The following is a 22,961-nucleotide window of genomic DNA, read 5'->3' as shown; positions in this document are numbered from 1 at the left end:
ATGCTGGGATTTGTTAAGCGCTTACTATGTGCCGAACGCTGGGGTAAGATTTGGGTGGAGTAGAGGCCGTCAGATTTTATTCATTCAGTCGTATTTATTAAGCACTTACTGTATGCAGAGCACTGCAACTCAACTCAAAGAATTTGGAGAGGAATGGTAAGGAGTCATGAAGTCAAGGGAGGGTCTTTTGGGGATAGGGGAGACATGGGCGGGTTTGAAAGCAGCGGGGAAGAAGCCACCGGGGAGCAAACTGCTGAAGATGGTGATCAGGGAGGGAAGAAAACAGGGTAATCAGATTGTCCCACGTGAGTCTCACAGTCTTCATCCCCATTTTTTACAGTTGAGGTAACCGAGGCACAGAGAAGTTAAGTGACTTGCCCAAAGTCACACAGCTGACAAGCGGCGGAGCCGGGATTTGAACCCATGACCTCTGAATCCCCAGCCCTCGTTCTTTCCACTGAGCCACGCTGCTTCTCTTATGGATGTGGGACCTTGGGGAGGGCAATTTCTGTGGAGTGAAAGGGATGGAAGCCAGATTCGAAGGGGTCAAGGAGAGACCTGGAGGAGAGGAACTTAAGATGGTGGGAGTAGGCAACTCGCTCAAAGACTTTGGAGAGGAATGGTAAGAAGGAGTCATGGAGTCAAGGGAGGGTTTTTTAGGGATAGGGGAGACATGGGCGTGTTTGAAGCAGTGGAGAAGAAGCCACCGGGGAGCAAACTGCTGAAGAGGGTGATTGGGGAGGGAAGAAAAGAGGGGCAAGTATTTCCCTGACTAAACCTTCATTTCCCCCATCCTGTTCATTCATTCAATCATATCTATTGAACGCTTACTGTGTGCAGAGCCCTGTACGAAGCGCTTGGAACATACAATTCAGCAGTAGTCTGTCCCGGCCCACAACGGGCTTACAGTCTAGAAGGGGGGAGACAGACATCAAAACAAGCATCGCTATAAATAGATAGAATTACAGATATATACACATCAAAACCGCTTGTCAGCTGTGTGACTGTGGGAAAGTCACTTCACTTCTCTGGGCCTCAGTTCTCTCATCTGTAAAATGGGGATTAAGACTGTGAGCCTCATGTGGGACAACCTGATTACCCCGTATACCCCAGCGCTTAGAACAGTGCTCTGCACATAGTAAGCGCTTGACAGATACCAACATTATTAAACAGGCATTAATATAAATAAATAGAATTATCACAGATACGTACGTAAACGCACAAGTGCTTTGGGGCGGGGAGGCGGGGTAGAGCAAAGGGAGCGAGTCGGGGCAATGGGGAGGGGAGGGGGAGCTGCTTAGCTCTGCCCTCCTTCAGGGTCATACAGGCACTTGGCTCTCTAGACCTTAAGCATTTGGATACTCACTCTACCCCAAGCCCGACAGGAATATTAGTCCAATTCCCCCGTCTATAATTCATTTTAATGTCTGTTTCCCCTCTAGACTGAAATCTACCTGGAGAGTATGGATTCTCTTGTACTTTCCCAAGAACTTCATAGAGTGCACACAATAAGTGCTCGGTAAATACAACTGATTGTTGGATTAATTGATTTCAAAATTTTAAAACATTTTCTTGAGGAAAACCAAAATCAAAGCATGTAACCAACTAAAAACATACACCCGTTTCTCTTTCTTTACAAGCAACAGCCGTTTAATTTTAAAAGTGCAAATCCGAGCCATTATCTTAGCTTCCTTTTTCCACTACACTTTTAGGGGTGCTGTAATATGGCTGTTGTTTCACCGATGGACATCTGATGGCTGCAGGTGCCTGATCTGGAAGGCTGTTTGCAATTCCGAGGACGCTCGCTTCATCAGAGCGGACTTTACATGTTGCTTTCTGGGTTGCCGTGTACCCTGAATCGATACACGCAAGTGAATTTGGGATGTCCCCAGTTGGTGAGGATTTTCAATTTCACACATGATAAGAATTCAGAAACTTCAACCTGAAAGACAGGGAGAAATGCATATTAATGCTTTTCAAGCCTCTCGAGAGTCCCCAGACGACTACATATCAACTAATTAAGCTTACTCCGATGCTTTGCTACTCGAGTACTTTTTTAAAAACCACCTTTTTACGGACGGGAAACAAAAGGCAAAGAGAAGTGAAGAGATTTTCCCAAGGTTACGTAAGGTGTCAGTAAAAACGACGGAGATTAGAAATCGGAATTTCAAATGTTCCAATTGACACTCTTAATTTTTTAAAAAGATTTTCCTTGAATTTTTCTAGTAGTTGAACCAGTCTATCGACTCTATTATTTTGTACTTTCCCAGAGCTTAGTACAGTGCTCTGCACCTAGTGGGTGCTCGATAAATATCACTGATTGACTGCTTGATAGTATCAAGCAAAGGGCATTTGATTCACTGCTATCATCATGCTTTATTTTTCACCTTGATCACTCTTTTACTTTCTCTGCCTCTATTTCCCACTGCAACAAGTTTCAGAAGCTACCCCGACGCTTAGTACAGCTCCTGGCGCATAGTAAGCGCTTAACAAAAATCATTAAGAGAAAATGAGTCGGTCGGAATGATCCCTGCCCACCAGGTCCCGAAGCCGGATAGGGGCCGGCGTTCACGCAGGTAAGACGAGGCCTCCAACCAGTTCCGGCACCTACAGGGTTCTGGCTGTCCTCATCTTCCAGGCTGGGGGACTAGTCCAGTGGTAATAATAATTACAGTAATAATGATAGTGGTATTTATTAAGCACTTACTATGTGCCAGGCACTGTTTTAAGTGCTGGGGTGGATACAAGCAAATCAGGTTGGAAACAGTCCATGCCCCACATGGGGCTCACAGTCTCAATCCCCATTTTACAGATGAGATAACTGAGGCACAGAGAAGTGAAGCGATTTCCTCAAGGTCACCGCCAGACAAGTGGCAAAGCCGGGATTAGAATCCCCGGCCTTCTGACTCCCAGGCCCGTGCTCCATCCGCGACGCCACGTTGCTTCACGGTGGCGGCCATTGTCCCCGGCCCTGGAGCCCCGTGGCTGCCCGCCACGGCAGGGCTAACCGGGGAACCACTTGGCTCATTACGGAATCAGCGGGCCCGTTGCGGGCAGCGGCACTGGGCCAGCGAGGGGAGTGAAAAACCCTTCTCCACAGTGGTCAACGATTGCTTGTCCTCACGGGGTCTGGGGTCAGAAGAACCCTTAGCCCGACCTCGCGGAGACCAGAGCGGCAGCCGCAGAGGAAGAGGAGGAGGAGGAGATGATGCAGCAGGCAGGGTAAGTTGAGTCATTCACTGAACGCCACTCTATGTGGAGCATGGTGTTCTGCTCTTGAGAGCATTCGGTAAAAGAGACACAGACTCCAGTGCCCTCTTGTCTCTCCTTTCTTCCCTGCCCTCTTTCCTCTTCTCCTCTAGGTTTCCACTATATAAATTTCTCCACTGGATTGTTCGCTCCTCTTCGCCGCCCCCAATCTCCCTCTCCCCATCCCTTCTCCCCTAGTGATCAACTTCTGTTCCTCTTTTCCCCACTGTCCCTCCAAGAGGAGGAAGTAGGTCACCCAACCTGGATGATATTTCATGGATTGCGATGTCACCGGGAAGCGGGTTTTGATAGATGTCCCAATTACTGAGGTTCTGTCTGCTTAACGAGCTCATCTGCTCAAGCCCGATGCAGCAATACAACCGGTGAATAAGTAAACACCCTCCAAACCATCAAGGGTTCACTGTTAACATAACGGAGAATGAGGAACCCCGCCAAGGTCTTGACATTATCAATAGCGTCGATATCGATTACGAGGACGTGGACAGTGACTAGAATCTTCTCCAGTGACCCGTTTATGATTACAACGAACTGCTGGTGTTCAAAAGCCCGTGTCATGACCTGACAATCAAGCTGGGACATTCGAGTGACCAGTGGTGAGATTCCAAGGGAGACCAAGGAACAGCCTTAGCACACTAAAGCAGGGCCTTTTACCCATCGCTCGAGAAGGGAAGTGGACCCATTTCGCCCTACCTCAGCATCACTGATGAGCCATTTATTCATTCATTCGATCGTATTTATTGATCGCTTACCGTGTGCAAAGCGCTTGGGAGGGTACAATAATTAACAAAATCAGAGACATTTCCTGCCCACGCGACCGGGTGGAACCACCTGTTTCTCAAACGAGGAGGTGATCTTGGACAGAGGGCAAGAACGTGATTATGATCTTTCGATCGTAGTTCTACCGTTGAGGAGGTGAACTGGTGGAATGGAGCGACAGTCACACATTGACCTTTTCAGGCCCACAGCATACATAAATATGCAATAAGGTTTCATCGTTAGTGGGATCAATCAATCTGTACTAAATGCTTGGGAGAGTACAATGCTACAGAGTTGGTAGGCACACGCTTACAGTGAGCTTACAGTCTACAGGGAGAGACAGACACTACTATAAATAAATGAATTATTGAATATAATCTATATAATATATTCAGTGGATTTCAGGAGAAAGAATCGAGGGAAATGGAACATGTCCATTCACTCTTGGGCTACCCTGTGAAATCGGCATGCTAAACCAGCTCGAATGTCAGGTTTTCAGTTGGATTTGCAGAATTAAAACTCGAGAAACAGCATATCCCGTCGGCATGAGACAGGGAGTCAGGACTCCAGGGTGCTGATCCGGACTCTGCCACTTGCCTGCTCTGTGACCCTGGGCAAGTCATTTAGCTTACCTATGCCTCAGTTTCCTCATCTGTATAATGGGGATAGAGATTGTTTGAACTGAGCATAGTGTATATACTCCAAAACCTGGCACATACGAAACACTTAACAGATAGACTAGTTCTGCACAATTCCTCAGTCTAAAGGAAACGAAAACATTCCCCTGGATCCAGCATGAAATCTATTTAAATATCTTTTCCCAGGCACTTCGGTACCTTGAGGTGAAAAGTTTGAACAGCAGTTCCTGTTTTGTCATACATGAACTGACCCAGGAAAATTCCTTCTCCTTCGCACTCATCTCGGAGTCCCTAGAGAAAAAGACAAACACGATAAAGTCTAAGATCTTGCTTAAATTAATCAAAGCTCTTCCAGCATTACAGTAAAGATTCTCTGAATATTCGTTGAGCATCGATAAGGTTCATCAAATTAAGTGGCATAGCTCCTTGTGGGAGGGGAATAGGTCTACAAACTCTATTGCATTGTACTCTCCTAAGTGCTTAGCACAATTCTCTGCACACGGTATGCACTCAATAAATATCACTGTTTGACTGATTGGTTAATGATAATAATAATGTTGGTATTTGTTAAGCGCTTACTATGTGCAGAGCACTGTTCTAAGCGCTGGGGGAGATACAGGGTCATCAGGTTGTCCCACGTGAGGCTCACAGTTAATCCCCATTTTACAGATGAGGTAACTGAGGCACAGAGAAGTTAAGTGACTTGCCCAAGGTCACACAGCTGACAAGTGGCAGAGCTGGGATTCGAACCCATGACCGCTGACTCCCAAACCCAGGCTCTTTCCACTGCGATAAGTGCTTTGGAGTGCGATTTCAGAAGTGTGAAAGTAAAATGAACACGTCTATTACAAGCACATCTCCTCGAACAGGCCTTTCCTGACTAACCCTTCATTTCCTCCTCTCCCACTCCCTTCTGTGTCACCCTTGCACTAGAATTTCCACCCTTAATTCACCCTACCCTCTTTCAGCCCTACAGCACCTCTGTACATATCTGTAAATCAATTTATTTATTTACGTTAATGTCTGTCTCCCCCTCAAGACTGGAAGTTCATTATGGGCAGGCAACATGTCTACCAACTTTGTCATACTGTACTCTCCCAAGGGTTAGCAGAGCGTTCTGCACTCAGTAAGCGCTCGATTTTCATTCTCGGTAAATACAATTGACTGATTGACACTGGACAAGAAAACTTGAACGTAAATTGCAAAGTAAAAAAAAAAATGAATGGATTGTGCATATTTCCTAGTGGAGCGAACATTAATAGGGTCATTTTTAAATGAATGGAGGGGGACATATGTGCATATCTGTAATTTATGTATATTCATTCAAAAGTATTTATTGAGCGCTTACTATGTGCAGAGCACTGTACTAAGCTCTTGGAATGTACAAATCGGCAACAGATAGAGACAGTCCCTGCCCTTTGACAGGCTTACACTCTAATCACGGGCTTACAGTCTAATCTTAATGTCGGTCTCCCCCTCTAGACTGTAAGTTCATGTGGGCAGGGACTGTGTCTGTCTACTGTTCTATTTTACTCTCCAAGTGCTTAGTACAGTGCTCTGCATACAGTAAGTGCTCAATAAATACGATTGAATGAATGAATGACTAGGAACTAGTACATTTAGTCTTGATTTCTGTGGGGCTCTGAATTGGCCCGGGCGCCTGTTTAGTAGGGAAACAGTTTTTCCTAGTGGAAAGAGCATGGGCCTGGGAGAAAGAGATGTTGGGTTCTAAACCTGGATCCGCCACCTGTTTTCTGGGTGACCTTGGGGAAGTCACTTAACTTCTCTGGGCCTCACTTCCCTCATCTGCAAAATAAGGATTCAATACTTGTTCTCCCTCCTACTTAGGCTGGGGGCCCCATGTGGGACCTGATTATCTTGTATCTACCCCAGCACTTGGTACAGTGCTTGACAAACAGTAAGCGCTTAACGCATATTTTAATTTATTAAATTAATTAATGGTTGTTGCCGAGGTTGCTGGTGTCCCTGAAATCCCTTCCCTTGCTATCTACCTCCCTGAACTCTGAGGTCTGACCCAGGCCCCTAAGGAATGGGCAGAAGAAATGGCCCAAACCACAGCAACATTTTCCAGAAGTCTTCTCTCCTCAAAACACGTTCACTTCATGTAGACCAGTCCGTCTCCAGCCTCAAGGTACCTCTCTGCAGTCTTTCGATATTTACAAATTCCAGTGCTTAGTACAGTGCTCTGCACATAGTAAGCCCTTAATAAATGATGTAGCTACTTTATAATCCAGGTCAATGGCCTACGCGTCTTGGGATTCTTGTAGAAAAAAGAGAGAAAAAAGAATGATAGGAACAACAATGATTTGCATTGGTGTAAATGTGCATTTCATGAAGGCTGAAGAGCACTGGCAAGCAGCATGACTTAGTGGAAAGAGCACGGGCTTGGGAGTCAGAGCTCATGGGTTCTAATTCTAGATCTACCACTTGTCAGCTGTGTGACTTTGGGCAAGTCCCTTAACGTCTCTGTGCCTCAGTTACCTCATCTGTAAAATGGGGATTAAGACTGTGAGCCCCACATGGGACAACCTGATTACCTTTTTTCCCCCGCAGCGCTTAAACAGTGCTGACACTGTTAAGTAAGTGCTTAACAAATACCATTATTATTATTAAATGAGAATTATTGCCCCTCTTTCTACATGGAAAATTCAGTTGGAGGAAAGGCTCCAACTTGAGATGACTGATAGTGGCAAAGTCTAAAATGGACATGTTTCTCCTGTAGCCTGTATTTTTTTATGATATTCGGTATGACCTTACTATGTATCAGGCACAGTACTAAGCACTGGGGTAGATACAAACTCAGCATGTGTTCCAAATTACATTGAAGCCATAAGAGTCCTACATCACTCTAATGGACTTCTCCAAAGTAAATCTAACTCTCTTAGTAAATTCAGGCCCACAGGAGCCCACAAGCAGAGAAATCTCATTTCGAGAAAAGAATCAGAATAATAACGGCGGTGCGTGTTTTTTTCTCCCAGCATCGTGGCACCGTGTCCACGGCTGAAAAAGTTCTGCCTGGGAGAGAACGGTCTGATCCTCCTCCCTCTTCCCCGTTTCCTCTCCGTCAGAAATCAGGAAAGTTGCTCACGTAGATAGAAAAGTCCTTGGGAGCGCTGGTGATGTTCCCCGAAGGAGAGATCCTCTCCGAGATGTGTTCCAGAGTAACCGCCTTTGGGATGACCTTCCTGGCCAGCTTGATTATGGCGTGACCCTGAGGACCTGGAAATGCCCAGCAGTTCCCAGGATGCACAGCCGGCTGCAGACACAAGAGCCACAGGTCAGTCCGATTTTTCACCCTGGAGATCCCGCTCAGAACAAGCGCTTAGTACACAGTGCCTTGCACACGGTATGCGCTCCATAAAGACGATTGAATGGACACCCCAGAAGAGGTTGGAGATCGTGAAAGTCAAAATGCGATAGATGGGAATGAAGACTTTAAAATAACCAGAAGCAGTAATTAGAAATGGTTGACGGTCATTCCGTAATGGACATTGTCAAAGTCCAAAATGTCTTTCTGCTTGGGTCTCCTTCAGAAAGAGAAGGGAAGATTCAAAAATCACGTAAAACCAGGACAAATTCCTAAAAGGGGAATCAGAGATAAGCTGCGGTTATTTACGTCTTTACCTGAAGAATGACATCAGGAGGCATTTCATAATTTAGGAATCCTAGCCCATACCAATATAGCTTGGCTTTCTCATTTTTGTAGTTCTCAGAGGTTCCCGCTTCAACAATGGAGGCTCCTGAAATTTTAAAAATATGTGTTTTTGAGATGAGAAGAATGCTTTTCAGAGAGTTAAAAAAAACCCCTCTTTTTCTAATGGTAGGATAGAAAAAAGATGCCACTGAGGCAATTCGCAATCTCAGGTCAGAAAACTACAGGGATGTTCTAATTTCTTATCCTGACTACCATTTACCCTTTACTCTTTCATCGTCTTAAGCACGATCTCAAATTCTGGAATGTGGAAAACTTGGAAAACCCCGAGGGTGGACTTGCGAGTGCTAATTAGCGAATGAGGAATGTGATTTGTGGCTAATGAAGGAAAATATTTCATCTACAAGAATAGAACTAGGAGGTAAGGGATTCGTTCCCCAGGAGAATCCAAAGAACACTGTGGATTGCATGACTAGCAAACAAATTAATGTGAGGGTTACTAAGGTCTTCAGCAAACAATTCATTAAATGGTATTGCCTCCCTGATCGATTTTAAATATCAATTTTATGGCTTATTCATTCCATTCTAAAGGTTCTCTCTATTTCCATCCCACTCTTTGTGACTCTTCCAACAGGCTGTCAGAAAGAGTGACTCAAACCCCTCGAGTTTGGGTGAAACTTGGAGTACAACAAAAACCCACCACTTGGACGATTTCGATATCTGACTGAATGGAGGAAGTGGGAAAAAGAAGGAATAATGGAAAATATAACGTTTAGGGTAGAGGTTGTGCTAGGTGATTCCTACAGTTTGATGACCCTGCTGTAAGGCTGAATTTCCTCCAGAAAATTCAGAAGAGCTCGGATTCCTCACCTAGGCTCCGTCCCCATGGGGGTGAAGGGTACACTGCTCCTATGGAGTTGACCCGGAGGGGAACTTTTGTCCCCCAGATGTGGGGGCAGGATGAGCACCTGTCACTCTGCCCTGCCCCTTCGAGCTGCAAAAGATCAGATGGAACCAAGGGACCAAGATGGTGGCTCTAAGATGGTGGAAAGAGGAGGAAGATGATTGAGAGGATACCCCTAGTTTCTACTCCTCTCAGGAGGTCTGGAACTCTGCCCCCGTCCCTATCCCTCTGTATCCCTTGAGGGGCCAGGACAGAGCAGATGAGGAAAGCGAGTGGAAACTCCTCCTCACGAGGGTGTGGACAGGGGCCGGAGAACCCCTCACCCCCTGCCCTGTTCGTGCCTAGCTTCCGGCAGCAACCAGTTTCGGGGAGCACCTCCTTTGGTTGCGACCGCTTCCTCTTCCCTTCTCCCCCTTTCCCTTAATATTTCTCTCCTCTCTTCTTTATTCTTCTCTTCTCCATTCCCCTGCTCTTTGGCTTTCTTCACTCACACATTTTCCCACCCTGTCCATTCAGATTTCTGCTCCCAATTATCTGCCCGCTCGAAGTTCTGCCCCTATTCTCAAAATGAAAAATCGGGTGATCCGCTAGACCATGCTGCTGCCTCTGGATTAACTGGAAGGACTTTTCGGGCCATAAAGGACCTCTTCCAAAGGATGGAGAGGTTGATATGACACATAAACAGTGGCAAACTAACATTAAGCTGTGGCACTAAACTCAAAGTGTGTTAGGCTGGGAAACTCTCCAAAGGGAAAGGTGCCCCCCATATCACCCCAACTCATCTAAACGCATATCTTTATGGAGGGGAGCTTTCTGCAGAGGAAGAAAAAGAGGAGAAAACCGGGGAGAATCCAACAACTCATGATACTTATTGAGTGCTTACTGCGTGCAGAGGACTATACTGAACACTTGGGACAGTACAACAGAGTCGTACAGTACGACTCTGTTGAGACGTGTTCCCTGCCCACAGTGAGCTTACAATCTAGAGGAAGAAGAGAACAGAATAAAGGTAGAAATTCAGTGATCCTGACCTTGCTCCCTGGAAGACCAGCCTATTTTTGGAAAATAGTCCACCACGTAACATTCTTAACGGCGTATGCTTTCCCCTGCCCCAGTTTAAGACCATCAGTGTTTATACCATCACTATTTTGGGCTCTCTTTCTGTTTCTTTCTGTCAACGCATCTCTTTAGGCCATGAGGAGAGCCCGTTCCATCTCTGGGCCACCTCTGGTCCAACCCTAGGGGGTCCTCCAGGGGGTACCCCTTGAAAGGTTCTGAGGCAAGTAACATCCTTGCTCTGAAAGGGGGGATGGTGGAGAAGCTTGCTTTGTCACAGTTTAGTCACCCTCTGGAAAGGCAGCCTTTCGTCTTTTGCTCGTTCTCTGAAAATCTTTCTTAAAAATCTCAAGGATCAGTACACTGATGGCAATCATCTGTCATTGCTCCTGATTTTAACTTAAATAATTTCACCAATTGCAAGCGTGACAGTGGGGCATTTCCACTGTTATACCCCTTATTGGTACAGAGAATATTTGATCAGTGGTACTGAGTGCTTAACTACATGCAGAACTCTGTACTCAGGGGTTGAGAGAGTACACGATAAGCTCACAGTCCAGAGGGTATATTGAGTAGAACACTTTAAATGTTTCACAATATCTGGTCTTCTAAAGATTTTGACCTAAAGAGAAGTCAGATGACCCCCTTTCTGTTCTCTTCCTTCCTGGTTATCCACATGCACTTCTTAAAATAAGGTTTTAAGTTTTTACCATCGCGTGCAATTCTGGAAACCGGAGCATTTTCCAGGCACTGTGACTGGGGCCAGAAGTGCTGACTCGACTTCATCTCTTTATATTCTTGTACCTCAACTCAAGGTATTCAAGCCTAATACTCACCGGCCGATTTTAAGGCGTAGTCCGCCATTTCAACTTGATCTTCCCTCAGCTTTTTCAGTACATAGTTGACCATCTTTGACATTTCCTTTGACGGGAAGAAAAAACATATAAAACTACCCCAGAGAAAGTTATAAGAAGCTAAGAAAATAAAAAAGTGTTTTACTGACTCAGACCAGTGGTTCATCTTGCCCAGGATTCTGAGTCCAACAGTGACCTTGAGTTCAGAGGAAATATGATCGTTTCCCTCCTTGCTGTCCATCCTCCTGGTTAGGGAGTTTTTCCAATATCTCACTTTTCCTTCCAGTAGCCCATAGAAGCAGAGCGGCCTAGTGGAAAAAGCACGGGCCTTGGGGCCAGAAGACCTGAGTTCTAGTCTTGTTCTGCCACTTGGCTACCCTGTAACCCTGGGAAAGTCACTTAAACGTCTCTATGCCACAGTTACCTCATCTGTCAAATGGGGATTAAGACTGGGAGCCCCATGGGGGCACGGAATGTGTTCAACCAGATTATCTTGTATCTACCCCAGAGCTTCATACAGTGCCTGAAAAACAGTAAGCACCTAAAAATACCATTAATAAAAAATGAACCCCCCCCATCCTCAGGACTCTAACCACTTTTTTCCATCAATCATTGAGTGGCATTTATTGAGCACTCTTCCAAGTACTTAGAGCATTTGCTCAATGGGGGCAAGGAATGCATCAATTTGTTGTTGTACTGTACTCTCCCAAGTGCTTAGTACAGTGCTTTGCACACAGTCAGCACTGTCCTAAGTGCTTGGGAGAGCACAGCAGACAAGTGGCAAAGCTGGGATTAGAACCCAGATCATTGCTGTGTGACCTTGGGCAAATCACTTATCTTCTCTGGGCCTCAGTTTCCTTCTCTGTAAAATGGGAATTCAATATTTGTTCTCCCTTCTCCTGAGACTGTGAGCACCGGGTGGGACGGGGGACTGTGTCCAACTGGTTACCTTTTATCTACCCCATAGCTTAGACCAATGCTTGGAACAAGACAAGCACTGAACAGTGTGGCTCAGGGGAAAGAGCCTGGGCTTGGGAATCAGAGGTCATGGGTTCTAATCCCGGCTCTGCTATTTGTCAGCTGGGTGTCTGTGGGCAAGTCACTTCACTTCTCTGGGCCTCAGTTCCCTCATCTGTAAAATGGGGATTAAAACTGTGAGCCCACGTGGGACAACCTGATCACCCTATATCTCCCCCAGCGCTTAGAACAGTGCTCTGCACATAGTAAACACTTAGCAAATACCAACAAACAAATACCAACACAACAAACATCCTGTCCCACAATAGGGTTTACAGTCTTCATTCTCACTTTACAGATGAGGTAACTGAGGAACAGAGAAGTTAAGCCACTTGTCCAAGGTCAAGTGGACAAGCAGACACGTCACGGAGCCAAGATTAGAACCCAGGTCCTTCTGACTCCCAGGCCCATGTTCTATCCATTAGGTCACACAGCTTCTCTGTTGTCCTGCCCTTAGACATAAAGGGAACAGTCACCCTGTCCTGAGAAATCCTCTATTCCATGAGCCCCTGGGGATATAACAAGGCAAGCCAAGCTTGTTTGAATGGAGAAAGGTGAAAAGGTTTAAAAGGCCTTGACAAGTATGATTTACACAATGATTTCAACCTCAAAACTCATGGAAGAGACGTGGCGAGAGGGAATTCTGGTAAAGTGAAATCACGAATGGCTCCAGGCCCAACCCTTTTGTCGGTGGTATTTATTGAGGGCCTACTGGGTACTAAGCTCTTGGGAGAGTCAATACAACAGAGTTCGTAGACACATTTGCTGCTGGCAACGAGTTTACAACCTAGAGGACTGCAAGAATGCTTTCTTACCTTATCTGACACGGTTTCTCTTCCTTGACCTTCCCGAACATCTCCGTCAGCATGCAGGCTAAAGTTGTTTATTTCCTTCATCGCGTGGTTGAGCTCGGCCTTCAGTGTATTTATCTGTTCTTTGAGGGCTAGAATTTCACGGAGATTATTCTTCAAGTCGACAGTGCCCATCCTAGGTGAAAGAAGGGGAGAGGTGAGGGGTGTGAGCGTCCGGGTTTCTGGGTTTGGGGTGACAATGGGGAACCAAGCTAAAGTCCAAGTCGGAGATCCAACCGGCTACAGAGCCGTGAGGCCGGGCCTACTGCAGGAGACGCACCCAGCTTCTAGAACATCTTCTACCGGTCAGACCCAGCATCATCTGGCAGAGGAAGATGGCGATGCCTTGAAATGGCCGGCCGCTGACCAGTCCTGAGGCAGCATTTGCGGCTGGGCGGATAGGCGCCCGAGAATAAGGGGCGGGAGAAGAAAACCCCTGCAGCTGCCGGACAGAAAGCTGAAACAGAGCAGGGAGGGAAGATGGGATCCATCCTTTGAAGACTTAACGAAGCATGATGTCGAAGAGCGCATCATAGAGGTGGAAGGTCGGAGGGATTCTGTTGTCAAAACACCAGGCTGGAGGTTTGGATTCTGGCTCATCTTTAGTGTTTGGAACTTCCCCAGTGTTTAACACCGAGCTTGGCACGTTGTAAAAACTAAACAAATTGTAAATACTAAACCATAACCGACTACCAAGAATCGACCTGGAAACAGAAGGAGATCTCGCAGAACTCATTAGTGCAACAAGGATAGATTCACGCAGTGGACAGTGGAGTGTCGATCATAGACGCTTCAGTCAGGGTAGCACTCAGGGATAAGGTCTCCTCTTCTATAGCGTCATATATATGTATAAACACACACACACACACATATGCCCATGCACGTATATACACGTGCACATGTGGGCCGGAGGGGGGGTGTCTGTATATACATTCTCATCCCCTAAACTGTGAGCTCATTAGGGGCAGGGAAGGTATTTGGTAATTCTTCTGTATTATATTCTCCCAAGTGGTTAATACACAGTGATCTTGCTCCCTCCTATCTCACCTCACTATCTCCTACTACAACCCAACCCCCACAGTTCACTCCTCTAACGCTAACCTTCTCACTGTGACTCGGTCTCGTCCATCTCGCCACCGACATCTCGCCCACATCCTGCCTCTGGCCTGGAACGCCCTCCCTCCTCGATTCCGACAGAAGCTCTCCCCCATCTCCTCCAAAAGGCCTTCCCTAAGCCCCCTTTCCTCTTCTCCCACTCCTTTCTGCGTCACCCTGATTTGCTCCTTTTGTTCTTCCCCCTCCCAGCCCCTCTGTCTCCCCTTCCTCTAGACTGTAAATTCGTTTTGGGCAGGGAATGTGTCTGTTTATTGTTGTATTGTACTCTCCCTAGTGCTTAGTGCAGTGCTCTGCACACAGTAAATGCTCAATAAGTTTGATTGAATTGTAGTTGAATTGGATGCTCTGCACATAGACTCAATAAATACGATTGATGTAAATGTAGACATATTTCCTTGATTTTCAAGCCTGAACCTATCTAAAAGAGACACTATATTAATAAAAAAAAGATGGGTTAGTGGCATACCATGGATAAATGCCAAATATGTTCTTGAATGATGATAAAGAACGGTCACAAGCCTTCTAAGTAGAAGGTAAAGCTACTCTAAAGTATTGTCTGGAGTGGTGCCTTGGAGAGTTTACTTCCACACATGGAGATGTAGAGAGTGTATAACTTTGGGGAGAGTAGTTCTCTTCAGGTGGCTCTTTTTTCTTCATTGTTTAAGTGGGAATATTTATCAAACTGAGAGATGATACATAAAAAACTCACATCAAAATCAAAGAAGCAGCGTGGCTAGAGAGAACATGGGCCTGAGAGTCAGTGGACCTAGATTCTAATCCCAACTCTGCCATTTGCCAGTTGTTTGACCTTGAGCAAGTCACTAACTTCTGTGTGCCTCAGGCTCCTCAACTGTAAAATTGGGATTCAGTATCAATTTTCCCATTTGCTTAAACTGTGAGCCCCATATGGGACAGGGACTGTGTCTAACCTGATTAACTTGTATCTGCCCCAGGGCTAAGAACAGGGCTTGACTTTTGCAAAGTCATCATTGTTATTATTATTATTCATAAGCAAATAGATTATGAGAAGCAGCATGGTGTAGTGGATAGAGCACGGGCCTAGGAGTCAGAATGCCATGGGTTCTAATCCTGGCTCTGCCATTTGTCTGTCGTGTCACTTTGGGCAAATCACTTCATTTCTCTGTGCCTAAGTTACCTCACCTGTAAAATGGGGATTGAGACTGTGATCTCCACATGGGACAGGGATTGGGTCCAATCCGACTTGTTTTAATCCACCCCAGTGTTTAGTACGGTGCCAAGTACATAGTAAGCACTTAGCAAATATCGTAATAATAACTAGTATTTTCACAGACCTATTCAATAAACATATTCAATGGACTTATGATCAGGCTGTATCTGATCTGCTTATATAGTATCTACCCCAGTGATTGCCACATAGTAAATGCTTAACAAATAGCACCATTATTATTATTGTCATTATTAATATCAATTCTCATATTCTTTGACTAAAAGTTGGTCAATACTGCAGGCTGTTACAATTATGAAGGAATCTAATTCTCATTCTGTGCTGTTACCTAGTCAGATCGTCTATACTTGTTTATAAATCTATCAATGCAAAAAATGCTAGCTCTTCAGGAAATCTGAGGGTTTAGCATTGCCATTTAAATGATCATAAACTTAATGTGTATGAAACATTCCCACACCACCACCGAGCTTATCTGTAAATTCAATTGAATTGAGCAGAAAAATACCAAAAGTTTGGAGATCAAAACCTTCTTTGTCTTTTTAAAGTCTGGTATCTTTACATGGAGAACATAAGGAGAGATGGCCGAGATATATTTTGGTTTAGATAAAGGTATGAGGGTTTAGTACCGGTGTTTCATCATTAAAACTATATATTTATTTCGAGTGACAAAAAAGACAGAGCCCTTTAACAAAGCAAGGAGTCATAATCAGGTCAGGAAAATATTACTTGCCTTAGGCGCTCCTGATGTCCTTTCGAATCTCGACCTCTGACCTACAGGAAGAGAGTAGCAAAGCAGAAATTCTAAGTTCTGCCCTTTCAGAAAACTGCTCATCCAAAACGAATGCCTTTTCCTACGAAGCTACCAAAGAGCGAAAACACGGCAGACATTATGTGCCTGCCTCCTCCTCTTGACCGTGAGCTCGTTATGGGCAGGGAACCTGTCTGCTACGTCTGTTGACTCGTACTCCCCCAAGTTCTTAGTACAATGCTCTGCACATAGTGAGAACTCCGGAAATACCATTGACTGATGCCTCTTACTCTCTCCTTTGGAATATCATTAAGCTGACCGCAGCAGCGGAGGCAGAGCTGGGAGAAGTAGCAGCAAGCAATCTGGCCACAACTTCCTTTGTCCCTAACCCTCTCTCGCAGCTGGAGAGGGGTACGCTCCTCTGCCCCCTCAGAACAGGTGACTGGTGGGAAGCTGGTTGCTCGTCGGAGACTAAGCCAAGCGGGGATGAATATTTAGTTATAAACCTCATCACTAGGTGGTGGATTTCACTAGAAAATATGGTGCAGGGAATCCATTTTTGTCTGTTCCTTTATGCTTTCTTTATTCACACATTCCCTTCCCCTCGTCTGCTGGTCCCTTTCCTTGGGTGCACTAAGAATGAGTAAAAAGCAGCGTGGTTCAGTGGAAAGAGCATGGGCTTTGGAGTCAGGGCTCATGAGTTCGAATCCCAGCTCTGCCACTTGGCGGCTGTGTGATTGTGGGCAAGTCACTTAACTTCTCTGTGCCTCAGTTCCCTCATCTGTAAAATGGGGATTAAGACTGTGAGCCCCACGTGGGACAACCTGATTCCCCTATGTCTACCCCAGCGCTTAGAACAGTGCTCGGCACATAGTAAGCGCTTAACAAATACCAACATTAAAAAGTATCTCTGAAATGAACTCTCTCCCAAATTTGATTGATCTTTTAGCAGATGGCAACTCAATGTCCCATTTGGATTAATAAATACTTTGCTCCTGGAAAATATTTTACTAAATTAGGAACAGTGTAAATTTTCTTTTTGGAAAATGGAGTAAAGCAAAAACTCATCACTGAATGGTACCGTCAGAGATTTTGGCGGGGGAGGTTGGGATTATGCCTACCAACTCCTTTGTCCTGTATTTTTCCAAGTGCTTAGTAGAGTGCTCTTCTACAGAATAAATGCTCAATGAATACAAATGATGGATTGTTTGGAAACAGGAAAGGGAGAGTGGAAAGGTTGGGACTCACTTCTGCCTTTTCAGGGTTGGGTTTTTTTTAAATTAATGATATTTATTAAGCCCTTACTAGGTGCCAGGTACTGTACTAAGCCCTGGGGTAGATACAAGCTAAGCAGGTTTGAATCAGGTCCTGTCCCACATAGGGGTCACAGTCTTAATCCCCATTTTACAGATTAGGGAACAGAGGCAGAAATTAAGTGCCTTGCCCAAGGTCACACAGCATAGGGTGTGTGAGGTTGCCAAGCACGCCTTCTCCTAAGAGTGTAAAGGGAAAAGACACTCCTTTCTACATCTTCCCACACTCTCCCTTCCAGCCTGCTTTATATCTGGATGGAGGAGGGAAGAGGGTAGCCTAGTGGCAAGATCATAGTCCTGAGAGTCAGAGGACAGGGGTTCTAATCCCTGCTCTGCCGCTTGCCTGCTCTGTGACTTCGGGCAAATCACTTAACTTCTCTGGGCCTCAGTTACCTCATCTATATAATGAGGATTAAAGATCTATTCTCTTCCTGCTTGAATTGAGAGCCCCATGTGGGACAGGAACTATGTCTGACCTGATTTTGTCTAACCCTAATGCTAAGTACAGTGCTTGGCACATAATCAGCACTTAATGAATACCAACCTGACTGTATTTTATCTACCGCAGCCCTTAGAGCAGTGCTTGACACATAATAAGTGCTAACAAATACCATAAAAAACCCCACAACTATTATTACAGTGCCTAGGACTTAGGACGTGCTTAACAAATACTTCAATTATTATTACAGTGCTTGGAATGTAAAAATGCTTAACGAATACCACTATTTTAATTATTATTGCTGTTATACTTATTAATAAGTTCCTAACACTTTAGCTGCATGTGTAGAGGAAATATAGTTATGCTCACCTCTAAAAGAGAACGAAGGACCATCTGATGGATAACCCAAACTGCCAGCTATAGTCACCTGACAGCTCCTTCCTGTGCCTGCCTCCTTTTTGACAGTAGCATAATTCAGGAAATTAAATGGTGTGCGGTCACAGTTACAAGGTGACGTGAAAGGAATGGAGAGTGTGAGCTGGCACGTAATGGGAGAAGAGCGTGGAGAGGTAAAAGGAGAATTGATGACTGCCTTAAAGGATGATGTCTGATGTGGAGATGAATGAATAACAACTGGAAGTGTTTGAGGAGCAGGCAGAGATGTGTCGAATGATGTTTTAAAAACATGATCTGAGCGGCAGAGCGATGAATGGATCGGATAGGATCAAGGCTGGAAGCAGGGAGGCCGTGGGGAGGCTGATATGAATGTCAAATAAGGATATGAGGAACTCCTGGACCAGGCTAATGGTCTTTTGTATGGAGAGGAAGTAGGGCTTCTGGGAAATGCTTTATAGGGGAACTAATAAACTTTAACAACGGTCTGCGTGTGAGAACTGCGAGTGAAAGATCACGGATAATGCCTAGGTTGTAAGCTTCGGAAGGAGGATGGTGCTGTCACCCATGAGGGCAAAGTCAGCTAGAGGAGAGGATGGGGAGATTTTGACATTTGACCTTCATGTTCTGGAAGAGTATCCATTTAGAGATGTCTCGAAGGCATGGAGAAATGTGAGGCTACAGATGGGGAGAGAGATCCGAGCCGGTGAGATTGATTTATCTTGATTTACCCTCTAGACCATAATTGCTTTGGACAGAGGACACGTCTACCAACTCTGTTATAGTGTACACTCCCTAGTACTTATGTAAAGTATGGTGCTTTACACACACTGAGCACTAAATAAATGTTATTGATTGATTGACTGAAGAGTCATTCCCAAAGAGATGGTTAACGGATGAGATTCCCGGGGGAGTATAAAGTGAAAACGATAGGGGATCCGGAAGAGCACGCTGAGGGATACCCATTGTTAAGGGGTGAGAGGTGGAAGAGGAGTTGGGAAAGGAGACTGAAAACCAAGAGAGAATTATGTTGAAGGGACCGAGATTAGTGTTAACAGGAAGGAATGGCCTACTGAATTTAAAGGACGCTGAGAGGACTCAAGATAACTTTAGCTTTGGCGAGGAGGACGTCATTGGTAACCTCGGAGAGAGAAGTCCTAACGGATTACCAGAGGCAGAAACGAGATTTTAGAGGGTCAAGAAGGGTGTTGGAAGAGAGGAAGTACAGGCAATGGATGTGTCTTACTCATTCCGGGAGTTTGGACAGGAAAGGGAGCGGGGAAATGGAAGGCACGGTGGGATGGCTGGCAGCCTTAGTTTTCATAGGGGGAGTAAAGAATTTTTCAAGGCAGAGGGAAAAGAACTCTCAAAGAGTGAACAATTGAAGATGGCGGTTAGGGAGGGAAGAAGGGTAGAAGCAACTGTTTGTAGGTGAGAGGGGGTGGGATCAGAGGAACAGGTAGCAGAGCTAGATTTTGAAAGCAGGGAGGAGATTGATTCATTCAGCCGTTATTTATTGAGCGCTTACTGTGTGCAGAGCACTATACTAAGCGCTTTCTCTTATGTATCACCCTAAAGCACACGTGATTCTAAAATTAGAAATTTAGGGTTACAGTGTGAATATCACCTGGTTTTGGTACAGTTTAAAGCCGTAGTCTGCAAGAACATCATAGAGTTCCAGAGTATTCTGTGAAATTCTTGTTTCTTTGAGCCACTCCTTGTTGTAAAATCCTGTCAGAGAAAACAACAATTAATCCCTTAACTGAAAGGTTATACATCTTTGAACAATTTTTAAATTTTGTTTACGATTTAGTGGGTTGAAGACCGATTACATAGGTGGAAGGTAAGCTTACTGGGGATAGGAAATGTGTCTACTAACTCTTATATTGTACTCTCCCAAGTGGTTAGTACTGTGCTCTGCACACAATAAGCGCTCAATAAATACGATCGATGATGACGGACAAATGCCATAAAAAATTACCTGAAAGAAGTAGAATCAGTAGGAGTACCACAGTTGTGATGATCTTCCAGATTTTCCTGAAGAATAAAGCCGAACGACGTAAAATAATTATTCAGAAACTTACTAAATTGAGTAACAATTCCCTCTAGGGACTTGGCTCACCAAATTTCGAATAAGCAAAGCTAAAACACTGCAGCTAAAAGCTGCATCCTCCAGCTTCCTCCTCATCTCTCTCAAACTATTCCTGTCCAAACTTCTCAAATGGCTTGTCGATGTCTGCCGCCTCCTCTTTCTCTCCTCCGGCTCCTTGCTTGACCCTCTACAGTTGGGCCCGTGGCCCGCACTCAGCTGCACTGATGACCTCCTCTTAGCCAAATCTAATGAACTTTACTCTGCCTCGGTGTTCCTTGACCTCCCGGCGGTCTTGGAGATTATGGACCCCACCCACTTCTTCTGGAAACACTATCTAACCTCGGTTTCTTTGACGCTGACCTCTTCTGGCTCTCCTCCTCCCTCTCAAGTCGCTCATTCTCCATCTCGTTGCTAACTCTTCCTCTATCTCACACATCGTAACTGCTGGTGTTCCTCGAGACTCTGGCCCGGCTCATCTTCTACTCTCAATCTACACTCTCGGCCTTGGGGAGCTCATCGGCTCTCGCTACCAACTCTACATGGACGATGCTCAAATTTACATCACTAGCTACAGCCACTCTACATCCCGAAAATTGGGGATTTTCTCCTGGCTCCAGGGCATCTCGACATGGATGTTCCTTCTTTTTTTTTTTTAAAAAAAAAGGCATTTGTTAAGTGCGTACTATGTTCGAGATAGTGTATTAAACACTAGGGTAGATACGAGATAATCAGGTTGGACACAGTCAACGTCCCACGTGAGGCTTTCCGTCTTAATCCCCATTTTATCATTATTGTTATTAATGAATAATTATTTGTTAAGCACTATGTTCATTCATTCAATAGTATTTCTTGCCATTTATCATATTTATTACACATTAATACTACGTGCCAGGCACTGAATGCTGTGGTGGATACAAGCTAATCGGGTTGGACACGGTCCCTGTCAATTATTCAATCATTCATTCGTGCAATCGTATTTATTGAGTGCCTACGGTGTGCAGAGCACTGTACTAAATCCTTGGGAAAGCACAACACAATAAGCAGTGACATTCCCGCATGGGCCTCATCGTCCTAATCCCCGTTTTACAGTTGAAGGAACTGAGGCAGAAAGAAGTGAAGCGACTTGCCCAAGACCACACAGCAGACAAGAGGCGGGGTCAGGATTAGAACCCAAGACCTTCCGACTCCAAGGCCCATGCTCTATCCACTAAGCCATGCCGCTTGAGGTACAGAGAAGTTGAGTGACTTGACCAAAGTCACACAGCAGCCAAGTGGCAGAGTCAGGATTAGAACCCAGGTCCTCAGACAGGGTCCCTGCTCTTTCCGTTAGGCCACGCTGCTCCTCTGTTTCTTAGAGTTCTAATTCACTGGGCCTCATTCTTGCTTCTTGCTCATACTCCCCCTCCTGCCTGGAACCCCACGACCTTCTCATCCAGCGCACTACATTCACAGTAGGTGACCCGATAAATATTTTTTCCTGATTGATCCCATTTTCCACAATTCATCAAACAGAGAAGAACCAAAGTAGTTATCTCTCCATAAACAGATCATCCAGGCTTCCGAATTTACCTTTGCTTTTGATTACTTGGACAATTCGAAAAGTCACATTTGCATTCTCAGGCTAACGTATCTTGATGATTCAGGCCAGATCCCCCACCAAGATTTTATGAGTTCCGTTATCCTGATGTTCGCATTTGTAGACTCCAGGGTCAGGGAGGGGAAAGGAAGGAAGAAAAGCAACAGCTATTGGAATCCAGCCACGCGACTCCATTTGGAGAACATCATTTTAAAGGGAAGGACAATACTGACCCGGTGATTTGGCAAAACAGGATTTTCTAGTTTGGTACCTAACCTTTGAGTAAGGAGTACATCGGCACCTACCGTGGTGGGTTGAGATTTTGAACTTCAGGCTGCTGGTCAGCTCTGCTCGTTCCACTTTTGGCTTCTTCAGAGGGAATCCCCGAAAACCTGGCATTTCTTCTCAGATTTAGCCTTGCACTCATTTGTCACCCACTGAGTAACCAGAACTGGGAGAATTTAGTTTGTCACTTGCGCTCTATTAAACCATTACCTAGAAAACTTGAAGTGATTCATAACTGAAACGGTTGGTAAAAAGTGTACCTGTTACCCTGAGAGAAAAGATGGGAGAAATCCAAGCTTGGGCTTCACCGGACATGCTGCCCTTCCCCCTTCGGCCGCATCACAATCACACATCATAATGGAACCAAGAACTCATCACCCCGCCTAGTAACTAGCTACTTTCCCCAGACTCCACTTTTTCCTTGACGGGTACTTTCGCTTTCACGAGGACGGCCAAGAGTTTATTTGAAATGGAAACTACTTTCTTACTTTACTTTGAGTTAAGCAAAAACCTAGGATGAAATAAATGAAGCCAATTGGTGCCCGTATAGGGTAAATGTAGCCTCACGCTGAAAATTTTTAATCAAATGCACTTGTATTTTGAGTTTTAACAATACTTGGCTCACTGACTACCCGGTTAAAGTTATTGCTATTATATATCAATTATGAATATATTATAATAATAGCAATAACTAGTATTTGTTAAGCGCTTCCTATGTGCCAAGCACTGTACTAAGCACTGGTGTAGATACAGGATAATCAGGTTAAATGCAG

The 22,961-nt window shown here is 45.1% G+C and overlaps 1 protein-coding gene across 1 annotated transcript; it reads right to left on the bottom strand.

Moving 5' to 3' along the window:
• Positions 1-1,622: 1,622 nt before the first annotated feature.
• On the bottom strand, positions 1,623-22,536 carry SUN3 (Sad1 and UNC84 domain containing 3). The gene is made up of 11 exons (XM_007661665.3): positions 22,449-22,536; positions 22,209-22,354; positions 20,217-20,272; positions 19,863-19,966; positions 16,073-16,113; positions 12,984-13,155; positions 11,134-11,218; positions 8,310-8,425; positions 7,774-7,941; positions 4,863-4,955; positions 1,623-1,942 (listed from the first exon to the last, which is right to left on the bottom strand). The coding sequence occupies exons 2-11, from the start codon at positions 22,328-22,330 to the stop codon at positions 1,823-1,825; spliced, it is 1,077 nt and encodes a 358-aa protein (XP_007659855.1). The 5' UTR covers positions 22,331-22,354; positions 22,449-22,536; the 3' UTR covers positions 1,623-1,822.
• Positions 22,537-22,961: the final 425 nt, after the last annotated feature.

This window comes from Ornithorhynchus anatinus, chromosome 4, assembly GCF_004115215.2.
Source record: "Ornithorhynchus anatinus isolate Pmale09 chromosome 4, mOrnAna1.pri.v4, whole genome shotgun sequence".
NCBI classification, from domain to species: domain Eukaryota; kingdom Metazoa; phylum Chordata; class Mammalia; order Monotremata; family Ornithorhynchidae; genus Ornithorhynchus; species Ornithorhynchus anatinus.
Note: the sequence above shows the minus strand (reverse complement) of the source record. Positions and strands in the feature narration are given on the sequence as shown.

Excerpts from the sequence above, each read along its gene's own strand:
- SUN3 (XM_007661665.3), bottom strand. The coding sequence starts at position 22,330 with ATGAGTGCAAGGCTAAATCTGAGAAGAAATGCCAGGTTTTCGGGGATT. Across the intron at positions 13,156-16,072 it reads GGACATCAGGAGCGCCTAAG|GATGGGCACTGTCGACTTGA; the intron begins GCAAGTAATATT and ends TCTTTCACCTAG. Across the intron at positions 4,956-7,773 it reads CCAAGGACTTTTCTATCTAC|GGACTCCGAGATGAGTGCGA; the intron begins GTGAGCAACTTT and ends CTTTTTCTCTAG.